Source organism: Labeo rohita, chromosome 16 (assembly GCF_022985175.1).
Source record: "Labeo rohita strain BAU-BD-2019 chromosome 16, IGBB_LRoh.1.0, whole genome shotgun sequence".
NCBI lineage: Eukaryota > Metazoa > Chordata > Actinopteri > Cypriniformes > Cyprinidae > Labeo > Labeo rohita.
In genome coordinates this window covers 36,328,715-36,349,162 of record NC_066884.1, presented here as the reverse complement: position 1 = coordinate 36,349,162, position 20,448 = coordinate 36,328,715, and the positions used below count along the sequence as shown (strand labels likewise).

Genomic DNA, 20,448 nt, shown 5'->3' with positions numbered 1-20,448 from the left:
TGATGAATTAAAGTATTAATTTCTGTCAACAAAGTCTTCCAGAAGTATATTTTAATAAGTAATAAATGAATAGATCCCTCATATCCCTCCTGTTAAATCAATCAAGCGTTATTAGCGTTCAGCGTGGAGATTTATCTCCGTATCATCAGTTGTGTAACTAGACTCCAAACTGGCCCGAGAGCGACAGCAGACCCCTGTAGCTCCAGTCTAACAACCCTACAATTAACAATCTCCATTCTGGCCTCCGTCTGAGCCTCTCCATCCCACGTTCACCTCGGCGGCCCGATGGAAGGAAGCTGAGCCGTTGCAGCGCTGCAGCTGAAGCAGTGTTTTACGCATTAAGAGCTGTGCTGTCCAACGTAAACACGCAGCCACGAAGGACAGAGGAATAACAGTGCACCCTGTCCAGCATCTGTTTCCGCCACCGCAGCCTCTCCAAGCATTTCCCAGACCTGGCTAATCAATCAGGGAGCTTCCAACGGGAGGAAGGGAGCTGCCGTTGAGGCGCTGGACAGGGTGCCGCTTTACACTGCCTCAACTGGCACGTCCGTGATGGTGTTTGCGGTCTGTGGTCGACCCATGCTGATGCCTTTCCTGTTTCTGCAGATTTTAGGTCATAAGGACCTCACGTCACCCACGCAGCGCTACATTGACAGCAAGGTGGTGCGCACCCGTACCGAGGGCGAGTGGCTGTCCTTTGACGTGACGGAGGCCGTCAGCGAGTGGCTCCTGCACAGAGGTAAAGGAACCGGAGATTGTGGAAATTGTGTGATTTAGTATCTGGTCCAAGTCCTGATGGAAAGTCAAACTGAAATCAACATCACGAAATCAAAACTGAAGAGTAAGGGCTTTAAGTCCAAGTCTGTCTGTTAGTCTTCTCCAAAACATTGACAAAACATTACTTTTCTCCCATAAGACTTTCTCTTATGGGAGAATGGAGCAAAAATATTCCTGACTCATTCTGTACTCATAGATGTAAAAAAAAAAAAAAAAAAAAAAAATAGAAGAAGTGTGCTTAACTGTATTAAATGTGCACTTGTAGTGAACTTTGAATCTTATATTTTTAAGATAATATGTAACCCTCGACCGCAAAACCAGTCATAAGCATCATCGGAAAGCTGAATAAATAAGCTTTCCATTGAAGTATGGTTTGTTAGGATAAGACAATAGTTGGAATTGTGGAACTATGAATCTGGAATCTAAAGGAATCTAAAGGTGCAATAAAATTTAAATACTGAGAAAATCAACTTTAAAGTTGTCCAAATGAAGTTCTTAACAATGCATATTACTAATTAAAAATTAAGTTTTGATATATTTACAAAATATCTTCATTGAACATGATCTTTACTTAGTATCTTAATGTTTTTTTGGCATAAAAGAAAAATCGATAATTTTGACCCATGCAATGTATTGTTGGCTATTGCTACAAATATACCCGTGCTACTTAAGACTGGTTTTGTGGTCCAGGGTCACTTATAATATTAATTAAATCAAATGTTTTTTGATATTACATTTAAAGGTAAAAAAATGTAAGTGTACTAAATTGCAACTTTGTTATAAATGTGTAATTCCAAATGTGTAAAATGAGTAAATGTGTAATACCACAGAGTAAACTAAAACTAAAGTCATCAAAAAAATTGTGTTGCTTGAAAAGAAATAAATGTTAGCTGAAACAAAATAAAAGTATATTTTAAAATAAATATAAAATATATGTTTTATAAATATAATGTTATATATTTCTAAAATTATTCATTTAAAAAATACATATATTTTAAAATAAAATATAAATCTATTTCAGTTAACATTTATTTCATTTCAAGCAACATTTTAGTTTTAGTTAACTTAAAACTCTTTAGCTTTAGTAATTGTTTCAATGTCATTTCTATTAAAAATTGTATTTGAATATATGTGTAATTACATATTATAACAGCTGCAATTTAGTACATATAAAATATTTTTCAATAGAAGTGACATTAAAACAGAGTTAACTAAAACCAAAATAAAAACATTTTTGTTTCTTAAAATGAAATGTTAACTAAAATAAAATAAAATATAAAGAAACATTTATTTTCATTTAATTTTTTTAAAACCTAAACATAGACATATTTTAAAAAGTTTGCAAGTATCAAAATTATTAAATAAAAAATTACTAAAAATTAAAATGAAAGCTTAAATTCTAAAAATAAAATCTAATTCAAATATTAACAAACGCTATAACAGTATCATAAAGCATTAAAATGTATTTTAGTTCAGCATACATGCTTATGATTAATTATGATTAAAATTAAAATGATGAAATTACATATACAGATACACTTAAATGGGTCAAAAACACTTCTAAGTTCAACTAATTACATTTAATATAAATGTGAACGGTAATACATTTTTATTTCATCGTAAAGAACTTGCAATTAAGTCCAGAAATATTACATCAGTTCACACTTAAGTATATTCACTTAGGACGCTTGCCAAAGTATACTCATTTGAAGTATATTTGGAAACCTAAAACCTAAAATCAGTATTTCCCACTGACACACTAAAGCAAAAGATATAAATAAGTCTTAAAACAAACGTGTCGTGAAGCATCTGCACAGTACTGTAAATGTAATGGATTTCTGTATTCTCAGTTCAGATCCTTCACGCACGCAGCGTCGAGTGAGTTTTCACCGTGGCTTTTCACAAGAATAGCAGTAATAGCGAAGGCAACGGTGAAGGTGTAGGATCACGGTCAGCACACATGAGCTCATAAGAGCGCGAGCCCAGCGGCTCTCCATCACATTACGCAGGAGAGCGATAGAGCTCGGCCTGCCGCAGCATTATCTTCAGCGTTACTGGAGTGGCTGTGATGAATGCTGGAGCTGAGAGACAGCAGTGACGCTGTGTGCGACTCCTGAGGGATGATGGGAGTGGGCTAGATCTACATCAGGGGCCAGATCCAGAGATGAGCTCATTTATCTGCTGTAGATTATCTGACCTTTCTGTGCATGTGTGTGTTTCTCACTGTTTTTCTCTCCCACCAGACAGAAACAATGGATTCAAGATCAGCCTGCACTGTCCCTGCTGCACATTTGTGCCGTCAAATAATTACATCATCCCCAACAAGAGCGAGGAGCTGGAGGCGCGCTTTGCAGGTGGCTTTGGGTGGGGGTGCGAGTCCGTTCGTTTGTGAGTTAGGGCTGTTTCTGTGTGTGTGTGTGAGTGTGTGCTGGAAGAAAGGGGAAAAATGGAAATCGACGTTTTCGATTCTTCATACAGTCCATCGGATTTGATTTATATATATATATATTTTACTCTTGTCAGAAGAGTTTGGGTCTGATTAAGGCCTGAATCGGAGCAAATCAATTCAAAACAAACATGCACTTAAAGGCACACTGGCAGCCCAAAGTCTGGACACACCTACTCATTCTAGATGAGTGGATCTATTTGTCACGTTGTACAATAATAATAAAGTCATCAAAACTATGAAACAACACAAATGGAGGCATGGGAATTATGTAGTAACCAAAAAATGTTAAACAAATGAAAGAATGAATGAGTCTCCACCCTTTGTCTAGATTCCAGCTTCTAGTCAGATACTGCTTTTAAAACCCGATCGAAGACGTTTGATGGACGCATGTTAATTCTTCTCCTTGATCTGATCCTATTAAAATATTTTTTTATTATTATTATTATTACGTAATGTTTTGACAGTGTTTTCAAACAATAACTAATTAACCCTAAATGATTACAGTTTAATGAATGGTCTGATGGTTCATGAGATTTTTAATTGAATGCTCATGATGCTTTTACAGCTGGATTGAAGAAGTTTGATTGACACATTGATTCTTATCCTTGATCTGATCCTATATAAAAAAAAGGTGAAATAATAGTAATTATTTCATTATTATTATATTTTTGTTAAATAATTTTTTGTCATTGTTTTTAAACAATATTTGATCAACCCTACCATTTACAAGTTTAAATCACAGTTTAATGAATGATTTAATGAACCTCTTGATGATTATCAATAATTGCAATCATAGTATAATAATCATATTAATAATAATTGATGATTATTAATATCATCTAATGTTCCTGAAATACTGTTTATCGGTAATTTATTTTCAATTCATAATATATAACTTATATATTATATATTTTCCCAAAGACAAAAAAAAATATATATATATATATACAAAGACCATACAATATTTAAATAATATATTTTCTTTAGACCAAAATGAAAATGTTACTTAATGTAAGTCATTATAATATTTTGGTTTAATTTCACCATAAACAAAAGCTAAATTAGGTATAATATGAAGGCTAAATTTTTAATGTAATTTTGTTTACTTAAGGACAACTTTGAAATACATTAATGTTTATTTTGATGTTTGTAATGTTTTTTATGTTTTATACACTGCCCTCCAAAAGTTTGGAAACACCCTGGAAAAGTGGGGTTTTGGACAATATTGGCATGAATCCTTTTTAATTTGTGATCATTTTGCACTCATAAGGGACAACACAAATACGAAAACATATTTTATTACATAAACAGTTTATACACAGAAAAAACGTAAATTTTCCATTCATCAAAATATCCACCATTAGCAGCTATTACAGCTCTGCATAATCTGGGCCTAAATTCATTGTATTCTAAACTTAATTGGCAATCAGTTGTTGAAACTATTAAGGTGTGCTGACCCAAAAATCTTTTAAAGACCTGGGCCAAGTTTAAACCAGTAACCAGGCATCACAGCTGGCAAAGAGGCATGTCTGACTTTGACATGTATATATTGTCATTATGTAGTAATCAAAATGAATTATTGCTGGTCAAAATCAATTATTGCTGGTCTTCAATGAAAATGTCACGTTACTTTAAAGTATTTGCACCAAAAAAATTTAATTTAAAGGATTTATGCTAATATCGTCCAAAACCACACTTTGCCAGGGGTGTTTCCAAACTTTTGGAGGGCAGTGTATATGCATTATATTTTAAAACCCACAATAATTTCTGTAGTCAGTAAATCTAGTCAATATGTGTTCTCCACATTGGTGTCAACACTTTAGTGTCAAGCCAAAATATTATTTCAACTTTTTTTTCGAATACCAATAAATGTCATGGCCGTATGACTTTTTTCAGTGTAAACTATTTATTGGTTAATGCATTCCTTGTAAACTGAACCTATGTTGGAAAAAATGGTGTAGAAACAGTTTTCACTGAGAAATGTTTGCTAGACAATTGCTAGTAAATTCACAAACTGCAAAAAAAAATCCCAAGTAACACACTGAATTAAACATGATGTTTTGAAGTAGAAGAACAGTATTTTCTGGTAAAACATATTGCAGTAATCTTTGTTTTATTTTGTCAACTTTGAAAAACTGTTGCTTGCGCAATGCTCTACTTTTTATGATACACGAACGTTAATAAAAACAGTCTAACCCATTGTCTGGTTTCTGTGCGGTTCACAGGTATAGATGACAGCTTTGTGCACGGAGGGGATCTGAAGATGTTTAAAAAGCGGCGCCACAGCGGCCAGTCTCCGCACCTGCTGCTGATGCTGCTTCCTTCGTACCGGCTGGAGTCGCAGCACAAGAGCCACAGACAGAAACGCGCTCTGGACGCGGCCTTCTGCTCCAGGTACAGTGCTACCTTCTCACAAAGCGCTCGACTGACCTTTTCCCACAGTCTGTATGTGAACCGCAACACAGCAGAGAGCTTCTGGTGTCTCTATAGATACTCATCTGTGATTAGTTAAAAACAGCCAGACTTCAGTCCAGGATTATGCAATCAGCGGGCCGCATATCAAAGCAGACCGGACCACCTATCAATCCAGACTCAACTTAATCAATGAACTGGAAAACTTTTCACTGCTGGATTAAAGCTAAATGTGGCTCGATTGTCTTTTAATAAAAGTCATCTGTATTCTCGCTCGTCCAGCCTATTGCTGTCACGATCATGTTTTCACTCACATTATACAAATGTGCTGTTAATTTTATATTTCCTGACATATCGGCCTTCATGAAAACATCCAGTATTAACAAGCTGAGAAGCTAGCAGACATTTCCCTCCAAGTCGTAAAAAGAAAAATTGAGATTGAAAATCATTTCAGTGAAGGTTGGACTGATCTGATTAGAAGCGTTGGCCAGTATTCAGGATTTTAAGAAATCACTTGAAAGAACCCATTTGTTTCCTGTGTTGACTAATTTCCGATTGGAATAGAAGGTTTGGGCGGGACGTCTCAAAGGACTCATCCTTCTTCTTCTTCTTTTTTTTTTTTTTTTTGTTGTTGTTCTTTGTTTAATAACCATTAGGCATTAACCACATCACAGATGTGATCAATGATGTGCTACATTCTCACAGACAATTTGACTGATCAAAAATCTGTGTGTTTGCAATAACTGTAATGCATATAAATACTGAAATCTGTTTTGGTCATGAATTAGAATTAAATTAGACACAGAGATATTACATCAATCCAATATACATTTGTGACCCTGGACCACAAAACCAGTCTTAGATAGCACGGGTATATTTGTAGCAATAGCCAAAAATTGTATGGGTCAGAATTATCTATTTTTCTTTTATATACCAAAAATCATTAGGATATTAAGTAAAGAACATGTTACATGAAGATATTTTGTAAATTCCCTACCGTAATTATATCAAAACTTAATTTTTGATTAGTAATATGCATTGTTAAAAATTCATTTGGACAACTTTAAAGGTGATTTTCTCAGTATTTAGATTTTTTTTTTTTCGCACCAGATTTTCACATAGTTGAATTGCTTATATATTCAGCTTTCAGATGATGTATAAATCTCAGTTTCAGAAAATTTACACTTAGGACTGGTTTTGTGGTCCAGGGTCACATTTTGCAAAGTAATTCAAACTAATTACTCCTTTGACATTTTTTGATATGTATAACTCCATTGTCTGTAAACAAATGAACAGCAATCAGATTATAGTTTTATCATACACATTATATTTAGATTACTATTAAATAAATAAATATTGAGATCAGAAATGCAATCTGCTGATTGTATGATTAAATGAGCTATAAGCACAAAAGTGTATAATGCTAAAATAAGTAGCAGAACATTTACATGAATAGTCTATTCATTGGTTTTGAAATGTGATTTGCTAAGCATAATTATATTTATAAAATTAAATATCGACATTTTTTTCAAACATTATTATCATCTAATAACAGTGATTATTAATATCATCTAATGCTCCTGAAATACCTAATACGTTGTGTGTATGAAAACACATTTATAGCTAATTCATGCTGAGAAATGTAATTAATTTAATCCAATTTAATTAAAAAAAAAAAAAATAGAGCAGTTGTTTGATATTCTTAATTGTAATTCCAATTTAATTTCAAGGCTAATTTAAAGGCCTTACTAGACTCATTTTATTCTGAAGGTTGCACATTTAAACTTTTTTTTTTTTTTTTTTGGCTTCGCGAACGAAGATTTTGTTTTGGGGGGAAGTCCACATTTTTTGCAGGCACGCTCATGGCTGTGGAGGCCAATCCGAGACAAGCAGGCTCGGCCACAGTGGGTGCAGGAATATATAGATAATGAATATATAGATATAGTGTACTGCAGTTATTTCTGAGGTCGAAACAGGCTTTTTCTCACTGTAATCTTCCAAATATATATCAATTATAAGAGTATTATGGTTTATGTGCATACACTGCAGATTGAAAGCGTACCAAAATGTGCCAACAAAGAAGGTTGCATGTCAAACTTCTCTGACCCTCAAGCCGCTGTGTTGAACATCACTTGTGTTTGTCTCCCATTATCCCACAGAAATGTGCAGGACAACTGCTGTTTACGCTCTCTCTACATCGACTTCAAGAAGGATCTGGGTTGGAGGTGGATCCACGAACCCAAGGGATATAACGCCAACTTCTGTGCGGGAGCCTGTCCGTATCTGTGGAGTGCAGACACCCAGCACAGCAATGTAAGACAAAAACGTTCATTTATTAGAAAGAGAGCTTTCATCATTTGTTTTCATTTCAGGAGGAGTTAGTATAATTCTAGATATAATGCTTCTAGGTGCTGATTTGTTCTAAATTTGTTAAGCAATGACTTACATATGGTTTCAATAAGTGCATTTCATGTTCCGTTTCAGATCCTTGGCCTCTACAACACCATTAATCCAGAAGCATCCGCATCTCCTTGCTGTGTGTCTCAGGATCTGGAACCCCTCACAATCCTTTACTACATCGGAAAAACGCCCAAAATCGAGCAGCTCTCCAACATGATTGTTAAGTCCTGCAAGTGCAGCTAGGAACCGATCAGCTCCATTTCCGAGAACACGCATTCACACAAACAAACACACGGTAATTTAAAACCCAATCACACACATGCTGGGAAGAGTAATTCCTGCAGACTCTCAAAAAACAAGATCATTGGATAAAAAACACACACATCTGAACGTGTGAACTTGTGCTGGAAACGGCCCTGTCGGCATGTGTCACATCACCCGCTCATCACTCTATGGATGTGAGTTTGGCAAACACTGGAAGTACGTGATAGGTGTCTATATGTGAAGCAAGTGGAAGAGAAAATCCCTTGTTCCATTAATTTCAAACAAACACTTCTGTTTTTTTTTTTTTTTTTGTTTTTTTTTTAAGTCGTTGTTGTTGTTGTTGATTTTGTTTCCCTCAATAATACGGATATTGTTTGTTTGGTAATATATAAATCCCACGATATTGTTCACCAGTACTGGTGAAGAGCTGGAAACTTCTGGCGAACAGTTGCCGCAAACTGTACAGTTGTCACAAACGAACTTCGAGTATGGTGCAAATAAAGCGTTTTTGCATAAGGGTTGGCGACAGAAAGACATGAAATATTCCGGAAGGTTAATGCAAGCCTCAGAAAGACCTTAAATGGTGTAAATAAAAAGTCCAAGACCAACAAGTCGTGTTGTTCCAAGCAGCCAAAGACATTTTGTTCCATTGCAGACAGTCATTTAGAATCATTCTCTACACAAGTACACAACTGCAGATGAAATGCTTCAAAGCAATACAGAACAAACAAAACAAATAGAATTTCCATCAGATGTCTGTGTAATTAAGCCAAATGTTTTATTATGCAGATATAAACATGTAGACATTGCTCTTCAAACTGTTGCTCTGCCAAGATCTGAAAGAGAGAAGCGACCATAGAAGTATGCTAGCGTGCACTGTAGCGCCCCTGAGAATGCAACGTGTACTTGTGATATTTAGTTGTGTTTCAGAACTTAACAGCGTGTGAAACTGAGCTTGCAAAGCAAGAAGTGTTTATGATTATGTACGTATATGTGGAAGTACGTTAAACGCTGTATTCTGAAGTTTAAAAATGTTTGTCTACAAATTTATGTCTAGCTAGTTCTTATTCTTTTGTAAACATTACAAAAAAAGGTCCCAGGCAGAAATGGTGCCAGAAGTTAGTTTCTTTAGGATGGACGGAAGATAGTCTGTACTGTATTTTAAGGTGATGTTGTTACAGTGTAATTACATGAATATGTACTGATTAATATTGCTAGTGCTTACTGTAGGGTTACGTACACGTAACGGTCACCTTAAAATAGTGTTCACACACTGTTTGCTTGGTTTGAGAACAATTCACAAAAGAAATCAGCTGCAAACAGCCACAAATTTCTGAAAAGAATGGCCGTGACTTTTAGATACTCACTGCGCAGAGCTTTACCAAACATGTAGGGCCTGGTTAAACTGGAATACGGGTGGTTAGTAAATAACACGCTGGTTTTTGTGCTGAAATACAGCATGCAAAAGTGGCAACTTCGAGAATGCACCCCATAGTCCCTTATTAGAGCAGGTGAAGCTGTGATGTCACCAACTCGACAGTGCTGAAAGGATGTGATGTCATCGGAGACTGAGGCGAGGGCGGGTCATTAGCAATAGGTATGTTTACATGCACCGATCGAAACGAATCCAGATCGAATCACAGCCTCAAATTCTGTTTGCGTGAATATATTTGATTGCATGTGCATTGCATTTATTCCGAAACTGTAGCGCATTTGCAGTTCCCATTCAGAACTGGACGTATCTAAAAAGAAAGCGGACTTGGAAGCGGATTGTTTTCTAGGAGTATGTAAATAAACAAAAACAAATATAAAATAGTCAGATTCAAGCGTTTCCATGCTTTATTCGTTTCCTGTTAGTTTTAAGTATTAAGCTTTGTAGACCTGAATCAGATCAACAGGAAAAAAATAAAGCACACAAAGCTCCCCCTTTACGTTTGATTAAAATTTAATTCAGATCGAGCTCAGTTAAATCATTTACATGAAGGCTTTTCAGCCCAATTGAGCCACCAATCCAATTCTAAATGGATTATTTGAGTGCATGTAAACATAGCTATTGATGTGGGAAGAGTGTGTTGCTTTAGTGAACTCAGAGATTTTGATGAAAGGATTTGAAGAATGTGAACAGACGTATAATGGACGTGTACGTGAGAGACGGTAACCCCGGTTCATCCTTTTGAAGATGTTGTGCGGAGGCCAGCTTGACAAATGCACTGCAGCAGCCGCGGACGCTGACGTCCATAACGCTTATCGTGGAGAAATGTTTTCTACACATCTCAAAGTGTCTTCCTGAATTTGTGATTTTGTTTTCTCTCAGAGAAAGTGATCCTTTGTTACAAAGAATTGCACTGACTTATTTTATTTTCTACATTTTTTTTATTTGTAACTTTTGTTTGATGGTTTTTATTCGTAGTTATAGCTTCACCCCACATAACATGAGCTGATGATGTGAGTGGCTTCCAGGTGGAGGTTCCCCTTTTAACTAGTCCTTATCTTAACCAGTGTTAGAGAAGGAAAAAAAAAAAAAACTGGTGGCAGATCAGATTACAAGAGCAACGTCCATTCATGCCCAGGATTTTTAGGTGACACTTATTTTATTTGTATTAGGGCAAGAATGCCAGTGGACTTCCTGCAGACACAGGAAGTAAAAGGAGACACCAGCATTGTCACACTAGAGCTGTTTATTGTTATTATTGATGACTGATGATGATGATGATGTTGATATTGTTGATCCACTATGATGTATTGTAACACATTACTGTTGTGGTGCTCTAGTGGTAAATAAATTATTTAAGTGACAAGTCATTGTGCTCTTGTGTTGTCCTTTGATAAATTGCATTTGTTTTTTATTGTTTGCTGAGGCTGATATAAAATAATATTTTAGTAATATTCTAAAATATTATTACAATTTAAAACAACTGTTTTCAACATGAATATATTGTAAAATGTAACTTATTTCTGTAATAGAAGCTGAATTTTCAGCATCATTACTCCAGTCTTCAGCACATATATGCTGCTTTTTTCATCAATTATTGGTGCTCATTTATTAATAATTGTTCTTATTGTAATCATTGTTGAAATTATTTTTTGCTGCTTAACTGTGATTTTAAGGATTCTTTGATAAATAGAAAGTTTAAATGAACAGCATTTAATTTAAAACAGAAATCTTTTGTAACATTATAAATGCCATTAATGTCAGTTATAATTAGTTTAATGCATCCTTGTTGAACAAAAGTATTGTTGTTGTTGTTATTATTATTATTAAATTGTACTGACCCAAACTTTTCCACAAAAATATGAAGCAGCAATTTTTCAACATTAATAGTAATATATTAATAATTTCTAAAGTAATGACTTCAGAGAAAATAATAATAAAAGTAATAAATTAATAAAAGTTTATGGATGTGATATTTTCCCCAAACAATCCACCCTGTCTAAGAAAATTAAAGGTTTTTTGAACTGGTTCACTGAAATAAACTGTTCGAAAGAACAATTCATTGAAATAAATAGGATTTGTCTTTTTTTCTAATAAAGTAAAGCAAGTTATAAAGGGCATGTGGTTGAATAAATCAAGTATTTGAGGGAATTTTCCTAAAGTTTTCTAAACTATTGCAAATCTGAAAAGGAAAAGACTCCTCTAACATAAACAGACTATATTACACTGGCTTATGATGAAACCTTGAAAACATTTAATCTCCATCTACTCCATTTGTTTATTTAACTCACATACGCAGTGAGCATGAGCAAGCTGACATAAACTACAGTACAAACCCTTGAGTTTGTTCTGACGATGCTCTGATACTGTATATCCTTCCATTAGCCCTGGAGCTCTGGAGTGGCGCCAGGCTCATTAGCCCAGAGTTTGTGGTTCCTTATTTAGGAGTGAGACTGGAGCAGCAGAAAGCTCTGGAGACTGTCAATCTGGAATTAGGTTGGGATTGATTAAGACTCAACTCAACATTCTACAGATAAATGCTCTGCAAATGCATGATGTCACACATATAGGTTGCATGAGAATTGCTGGTTTTTACCAAGTCCTTGGGACTGGTGTCAACTCTTTTTTAGTTTAATGGCATCTGGGCACTTGGTACTTGTACACGAGTGTAAAAATTAGATTGCAAACAGTCAAGGGTCAGCCGTTTCCTGGGTAAAAATCGTCAGATTATTCTGTAATGAGATACCGCCTGACCGCAAGTTAAAGTGTAAATTGCACATGAACGTCACTTGAATAAACTTTTTGCCTCAGAAAAATCTAGTTAGGGTTAATTAGTATGTTTAACTTGTTATAAATTGGCTTCTGAGTAAACTTGTATATACTGAGGAAGTAAGTTTCTAAGATTTTTTCAAGTAATGTTAACATACTCAAACTTGCAGTGTATCCTCTGAACTTTAAAATGACCAAATATGAAATATGTTGTTAATAAATGGGATAGCATCATGTCATAATGTTTGCCAAATAAACCATTGTTATAGAAACATACATCAACATACATACATTAAAAAAATAAATAAAAATTAGACTGCTGTACCTGTAAGATTTTTCCATTATGTAAATGCTCATCGTACACATGAATTGAGCACCAGTGCTTTAGTGCATTATTGCTTTCACAAACAGGCTTTGGGTTTGTGGTCGGGTCAAATATCATTTTAATTCATGCATTTAAATTAGATCTTTTAATAACAGCCTCTTTGTAAAGCTGCATCACATTGTGACAAATTCATAAAACAACCAGTCATTCAAGTCCCATTAGAGTCCGGGTTAAAGGTCCTTTCCTAATCCTATCCTATCCTGCCAAATTAAGATAAAAATGCACAAAATTTGGGAAAAGCTGTTTTCTAAACACCCTTTTTAGATTAGAGATGTTTTTCATTCTGTGAGTGTGTTTGACACTACAATGAACTTACTTCAAAAAATCAAAGACACTTGGATTCCTCATGGTATGAATCTTCTTTGCTAATAAGATGCATTTTGCTCATCCCAGAAGGGTGTGTGAGCACAGAGCTGATGTGCAACTAGCTGTGGCTTTGTGTTTGTTTTGGACTTTCACACGCATCTTTAGTCCAAGGTCCCTTTCTTCAAATGTGGCTTACTTTGTTAGCTGGACGTTTCAAGATAACCTGGCATAAAGAAGAATAAACCAAGATTTTCCATTCTTTTAAAGCAAACTTAATTTGACCAAGCTACGTATGCTTAAGGCCAAAACAAGATTCTCTTCAAACTCTTTTCATTTGCCATGCCAGCCCTTGTGAAAAAGAAGTGCACTTAAAGTCATAGTTCACCCAGAAATTAAAATGCTGTTCATTTACTCACCCTTAGGCCATCTAAGATGCAGGTTACTTTTATTCTTCAGTTCAACAGTGAAGACATTTTTTAGATGAAACCATCCTTGGTGATTCCTAAAACGCAAGTCAGCCACATGCATGTTTTTGAGAATAAATAAAAGCATATCAAGGAACACAAAATGAACACTCACGGCTCTTAAAGATACACTGATGTCTTATGAAGCAAAACAATCAGTTTGTGCAAGAAACTAAACATTTGTTATCTGTAATCCAGGGCTCAGGCAATGGGGAAAAATGATTCTTTTCCGCAAACTGGTTCTTTCGGACACTTTGATTCAGTGAATTGGTTCAATTCACTAGTTTGTTCAAATAATCATGTGAAACGTGGATGTTTTACATGTCTAAAGTATATAAAGTAAATCAACTAGTCCAAAGTAAATCAACAATGCTTCCATATAGGGTGCATTCAGGCTTTCATCATGTCTGAAGATGGAGGCCTAAGTGGGATTGTAAAGAAACAGTTTCATTATGTTACTTCGTTCTCACACTCCTTAACAGAAGAAAAACACTTTTCTTTTATCTCTTCCTATCCATTTGTCTCAGTTTCTCTCTCACCGACTACTTGGTCTTTGCTTTCATTCCATCAAGTGCTCATGTGCGCGCACACACACACAAAGCTCTCATAATCCAGCAGGAGAGGTTTGAGGTGAAAGGGTCTCCGTTCCCTTGGGATCAGAATGATTTGGGGATTCAGTGATTCAGCCGCAGCTGGCTGTGCACAACAATATGAAATTAGCGAGAAGCATTTTCAGCGGTGATGTCAGCATGAAACCATGCAGGGACCCCATTAGCACACAGAGGAATTTTGAGACTACTTGTCAAAGGCTGTTTGTGTGTCCATTCATGCAGAAAAAAAACTAGGAGGAAAGCAACGTTCCTCTTCTCCCCAGCGTTTGTATGGAAATGTGAAGAATTCCTTTGATGCCGTGTTGACATCTGTCTCCAGCGCTCTTGGCCTGTCTCATGTGTGTCAGCAGTAATTGCCCTGCAGACAGAGGCTTGTATTGCATCTGTAATTACACAGGAAAGCTCGCTCCTTTGAGCTGCGGATTAGTAACTCTTTGTGCTGCATTGAAAAGCAGCATGAAGGCAGTTCAGCTGAAGTATCGCACCGAATCCCAGTATAAAGTGTTTCTCCAGCCACCCTTCCCTTGAGTTTGACAGGCGTCTTGGAGATGTCATGATGGAGAGATCTGTGGATATTCAATCCCCGCAGCGCCGGTCTGCCGGGCGACGAGGCCCCCGCTGAACTAAAGACCCCCGTAACCCTCGCGCACAAATATATATACAGCCTGAAACGTGGGAGGAATGAGGACAAACACAGTTGAAGAAGGAAGTCCCCCAGCAAGGAATTTAGAAGCACATACTCAAGGCTAAGTGAGGAGATGCTGGTGGTCTGTGCTGGTATCAGTCAGGCGCTCTGGGAAAAGACGATGTGCTGCAGTCATTAGTCCCGTTTTCACAAAGCCAGTGTTGCGTCTGGAACTGTTTCATGCATTTACACAACAGACAAAGACAGTTATAAACCAGTGTTGCGCCATATTTAAAGAGTTACTCCACCCAAAAATGAAAATTCAGTCATTAATCACTTACCCCCATGCCGTTCCAAAGCCGTAAAAGCTTTGTTTGTCTTCGGAAGATATTTTGGATGAAAACCGGTAGGCTCTGACTGTCCCATTGACTGCCAAGTACTGTCAAGACCCAGAAGAGTATGAACGAAATCATCAAAATACTCCACCTGCCATCAGTAGTTCAATCAAAATTTTATGAAGCAACGAGAATACTTTTTGTACGCAAAGAAAATAAAAGATTTTATTCAACAATTCGCCTCCTCTGCATCAGCGTAGCGCCATTTTGGAGGCTATCCGCTGGACGCAAACTGCGTATGACGGATACGCTGTTTTCGTTAAAATCAAAGCGTAAATATACATAGAAAACTTCTATCCTTCAAGGTTGTGAAGGATAGAAGTAAGTGCATGCATTGGATTGTACTGTTATTTATCAATGCATGCCATTGAAAAGAATGGCTAAATGTCAATTTCTCACAGCCTTGTTTCATCCCTTATAATACATTGACAAGCACCAAAAACAGGTGGTGATGAGAAAGTCAAGGGCCGCATACGCAAACTGTAAACATTTCGCGAAGAAAAAGCTCTGCTCTTGGACGAGCGTTTCCTTTATGGACATGACTGTCCGGCTCTTCTTCACGTGTCCATCAATGTCAGTATGCAAAGTATGCATGTTGTGATCTTTTAAGAGCAGAAACGTTGTGGTGGTGATGGTAGTTACCAAGAGGCATCTGTAGGTGAACCTGCCCGACATCAGGGCAAAACGGAAGGGCTTTCTCCTCAATGCACCGGTTTAGTCTTCTGAGCTTTTTGGCACTTCCGTTGAAATGGTTGTAAAAAATGTAAAGAGATGAAGGCACAATTGGCGGGCTTTAAAAGTTTTATATGTCTGTGTCTGTGCCGACAGGGGACTCCTGGCCTATCTTGGTCTAAGGACCAGAGACAGGTGTAACAGAGCAACTGAGACTGAGGTGAGCAGATCCAAATGCGAAGCTTTATTCAAAGACATGGTCAGAACAGGCATGGTCGATCACAGGCAGATATGACACAGGCAAGACGTGGGTCAACTGATGGTGAACGTAACAGACAGGCTATAATTCCAGGGCAGGCAGCAAACAGACAAGATGAGATAAATTGGCTAGGATACAAGACTCAGGTAGACAGGCAAAGAACAAGACTAAACTAAATTTGACTATAGGAAACGTCTCGGTTACGTATGGTAACGTACTCGGTTACTATCGTAACCTCGGTTCCCTGAGATACGGGAACGAGTACTGCGTCGTTAGACGCTATGGGAAAAAGTCCTTTTTTCTCCTTGACTGAAGCCTTTTTCATAAACGCAGTGCAACTGCACGGCCATTGGATCGTGCAGAGAAACGAAACGAGCCAATGACTCGGCAGCGGTGCTGCACGAGCCTATGGCGAAGATGCCCGCCGAAGCCCGCCAGAAGGGGCGGGGTCAATGGCTATATAAGCGGCCACTTCGCCATAGGGAATCAGGTTACTTCGACTGAAGCGACGATTATGTCGTGCAGCGACATGGTATGGCCCGTAACGCAGTACTCGTTCCCGTATCTCAGGGAACCGAGGTTACGATAGTAACCGAGCGTTCCCTTTCGATACTACACTCGTACTGCGTCGTTAGACGCTATGGGAACCGGTCCATAAACGCCATGCCATGGAGAGAACGACCGAACCCGTACTTAGACCCAACGGCCCTAGTGACGAGTAGAACAAGGTCTGGTCGAGAATCGCTCTCCTGTGATTACTCATGCAGAAAGGATTCCCGCCTGTAGGGCGGGGATGTCTAGGCTGTAGAACCTAGTAAATGTGGACGGCGAGGCCCAGCCAGCCGCCGCACAGATTTCTGCCATGGATACACCACTAGACCACGCCCAGGAAGAGGCCACGCCTCTTGTTGAGTGGGCACTCACTCCGACGGGGCATTCTAGACCCAAGGAGGAATAGGCTAGGGAGATAGCATCAACTATCCATCTAGAAAGTCTCTGCTTTGTGACCGGTTGTCCCTTATTGCGGCCACCAAAGCATACAAAGAGCTGATCCGACTTCCTAAAGGGGGCGGATCGCTCGACATACATTCTCAATGCCCTAACAGGACAGAGCAGACTCAACTCTTGATCACCTTCCGAAGAGGGAAGAGCAGAGAGCGTTACCACTTGTGCCCTAAACGGGGTGGAGGGCACCTTAGGCACGTAACCATGCCTTGGTTTCAGGATGACCTTAGAGTCGCCTGGTCCAAACTCAAGGCAGGAGGGGCTTATAGAGAGCGCTTGCAGATCTCCTATACGTTTGACTGACACTAAGGCTAGCAGCAAGGCGGACTTAAGTGTCAGGGTCTTAAGGTCTGCATCCGACAACGGTTCGAAGGGGGAACTCTTTAGCGCCCTCAGAACCGTGGATAGGTCCCAAGTAGGGATAGTGTGGGGGCGGGAAGGATTCATCCTTCTAGACCCCTTCAGAAAACGAACAACCAAGTTGTTCCTGCCAATCGACTGGCCTGCTATTGGGGCATGAGAGGCCGCTATAGCAGCCACATAGACCTTGAGTGTGGAAGGGGAACGACCCTTATCCAACAGCTCTTGGAGAAAAGACAGTATCACAGATATGTCACAAGAAACCAGATTTTTTCCACGGGTGGAACACCAGGTGGAAAAAACGGACCACTTAAAAGCGTAGAGGCGCCTAGTAGACGGAGCTCTAGCTTGAGAGATTGTGTTCAAAACTCCTTCCGAGAGGTTCTCAGGTTCCCGTTCAAACACCACAGGTGTAAGGCCCATAGATTGGGCTGGGGATGCCAAATGGCCCCGTTCGCCTGAGAGAGAAGGTCTCGTCTCAAGGGGATCGGCCAAGGGGCTGCGCAAAGCAGCTGACATAGCTCCGGGAACCATGGCTGAGTCCTCCAAAGCGGGGCCACCAGGAGGAGCTTGTGACGTTGTTCCCTGACTCGTTTGAGTATTTGAGGAATCAAAGACGTCGGGGGAAAAGCATACAGGAGGAGGTTGGGCCAATCGTGGGCCAACGCATCTCTCTCTTTCGAAAAATATATTGGACAATGAGAGTTGTCTTTTGAGGCGAAAAGGTCGACCTCTGCCTTGCCAAAGACCTCCCAAATTTTCTGAACCGTCTGCGGGTGAAGCATCCACTCTCCCGAGGGGACATTGCTTCGTGATAGCATATCCGCGCCCTGGTTCAGTTTGCCCGGCACGTGAACCGCTCTCAATGAAGCCAGGTTGCACTGAGCCCATTCCAGAAGATCCTTCACCAGAGTGAAGAGGAGTCTGGAGGAGAGACCCCCCTGGCGATTTATGTAAGACACCACAGTCATGCTGTCCGAGCGGACCAGTACGTGGTGTCCCTTCAGATCTGGCAGGAAGGCGCAGAGGGCGTGACATACTGCCAGCATTTCCAAGCAGTTGATGTGAAATCCCTCCTCTGCCTTTGACCATAGGCCGAAGGCTGGGCTGCCATCGCACAACGCCCCCCAACCCCTGTTGGAGGCATCCGTTGTGACTACCTTCCTTCTGCAGACCAAACCCAAGGGCACGCCCCTTTTGTACCATTGCAGGTCCTTCCAGGGGGCCAGGGCTTTCACACAAGCTCGGTCCACATTGACATGCAGACGGCCGTGACGCCATGCATGAGGCGGAACTCGTGGTTTCAACCAACGCTGAAGGGGTCGCATACGTAGTAAGCCCAATTCCAGCACTGGGGATGCCGAGGCCATAAGACCTAGCATTCTCTGAAACCGCTTGAGGGGGAAGCGGGCTCCGGCCCTGAACGAACCCGCTAATTGCTGTATTAACAGAGCTCGCTCTGGCACAACCATAGCCCTCAGCTGAGTTGAATCGAAAATTGCTCCCAGAAACGATATTTTCCGGCTGGGGTGCAACATACTCTTGGGCAAATTGACCTTGAGTCCTAGGCACTCTAAGTGGCTGAGGAGAAGGGTCCTGTGAGACAACAGTTCTTCCTCCGACTGGGCCAGAACGAGCCAGTCGTCGAGGTAATTGAGGATGCGGATTCCCCTCTGTCTCAGGGGGGCGAGAGCCGCGTCCATGCACTTTGTAAACGTGCGGGGAGCCAGGGACAAGCCGAAGGGCAGGACCGTGTATTGATAAGCCACTCCCTCGAAGGCGAATCTCAAAAATCGCCTGTGATGGGGGGCTATCTGGATGTGAAAGTATGCGTCTTTCAGATCCAGCGAGAGAAACCAGTCCCCTGAGCGAACGTGCGAGAGGATCTGCTTCAGAGTTAACATCTTGAACGGCCGTCTCATGAGGGCCTGATTCAGGCGTCTTAAATCGAGAATGGGTCGAAGAGTCCCATCCTTCTTGGGGACGAGGAAGTAGCGGCTGTAAAACCCCGAGTCGCTCTGGGCTGGATGGACCACTTCTATGGCGCCCTTTTCCAGCAATATCATCACCTCTGAGCGCAGGACGTGAGCGTCCCTGCTCATCACCACGGTGGGGACCACGCCGCTGAAATGCGGGGGCCTTCGAGCGAACTGAAGTGAGTAGCCTCTTTTTACTATCCCCAATACCCAGTCTGACACTCCGGGGATGGCCTGCCAGGCCTCTGCCCGAGTGGCCAAGGGTATAATCGGTTCGGGCGGTTGGCCATCGCAATGGCACGAGACACCCTTTATGATTGGAAGAGGAAATTTGCTCTCTTTTTGAGGATGTTTGTGTTTTATTTTGTTCGCTGTCACAGCGACTGTTTGTATGGGCGCAAGACACATGGACCCAGTATTCACAACAGCTTTTACACAAAACACACCGCCCTCGGCACCCGGCATTGATCGAGGTGCTTGGAGGTTCAGCAGAGGCCTCTTGGGGGGTGGTCCGGCCAGCGCGAGACTTTGCCCCCTCCTCTTCCTTTCGCCTGGATTAGGACGACGACGGAGGCGCCGGATCCAACGCCAGCTTAGGACGCGGTCCCTGACGCTTGGGGAAGGGGTAACGTCTAGCAGAGCGAGAGCGCAGTCTTGGCTCGGCCTTGGCTGGCTGGGCTGCGGCAGCAGCGGCAGAAGGGGTCGTAGACGCGGGTTTCACCGGCTGCTGGGGCGGTGCAGACTTGGGGCGCCCGGAAGCAGCTGTGGAACTCGAGCGTTTTGGCAGAAAGTGTCGCATAGCCTGGGACGACTTTTGTGCCGCAGAGAAACGCTCAGCGAATCCCTCCACGGACGGCCCAAACAGACCTGTGGGGAGATCGGGGCAT

The 20,448-nt window shown here is 40.1% G+C and overlaps 1 protein-coding gene across 1 annotated transcript in view; it reads left to right on the top strand.

The window, feature by feature from the left end:
- Window positions 1-10,580, top strand: part of tgfb2 (transforming growth factor, beta 2) — a 39,134-nt gene extending 28,554 nt beyond the window's left edge. The window contains exons 3-7 of the mRNA XM_051131658.1: window positions 607-739; window positions 3,021-3,131; window positions 5,452-5,620; window positions 7,798-7,951; window positions 8,123-10,580. Of these exons, the coding sequence (XP_050987615.1) occupies window positions 607-739; window positions 3,021-3,131; window positions 5,452-5,620; window positions 7,798-7,951; window positions 8,123-8,281 (726 nt within the window). The 3' untranslated portion in view covers window positions 8,282-10,580. The remainder of the gene's footprint in view (window positions 1-606; window positions 740-3,020; window positions 3,132-5,451; window positions 5,621-7,797; window positions 7,952-8,122) is intronic.
- The last annotated feature ends 9,868 nt before the right edge of the window (window positions 10,581-20,448 follow it).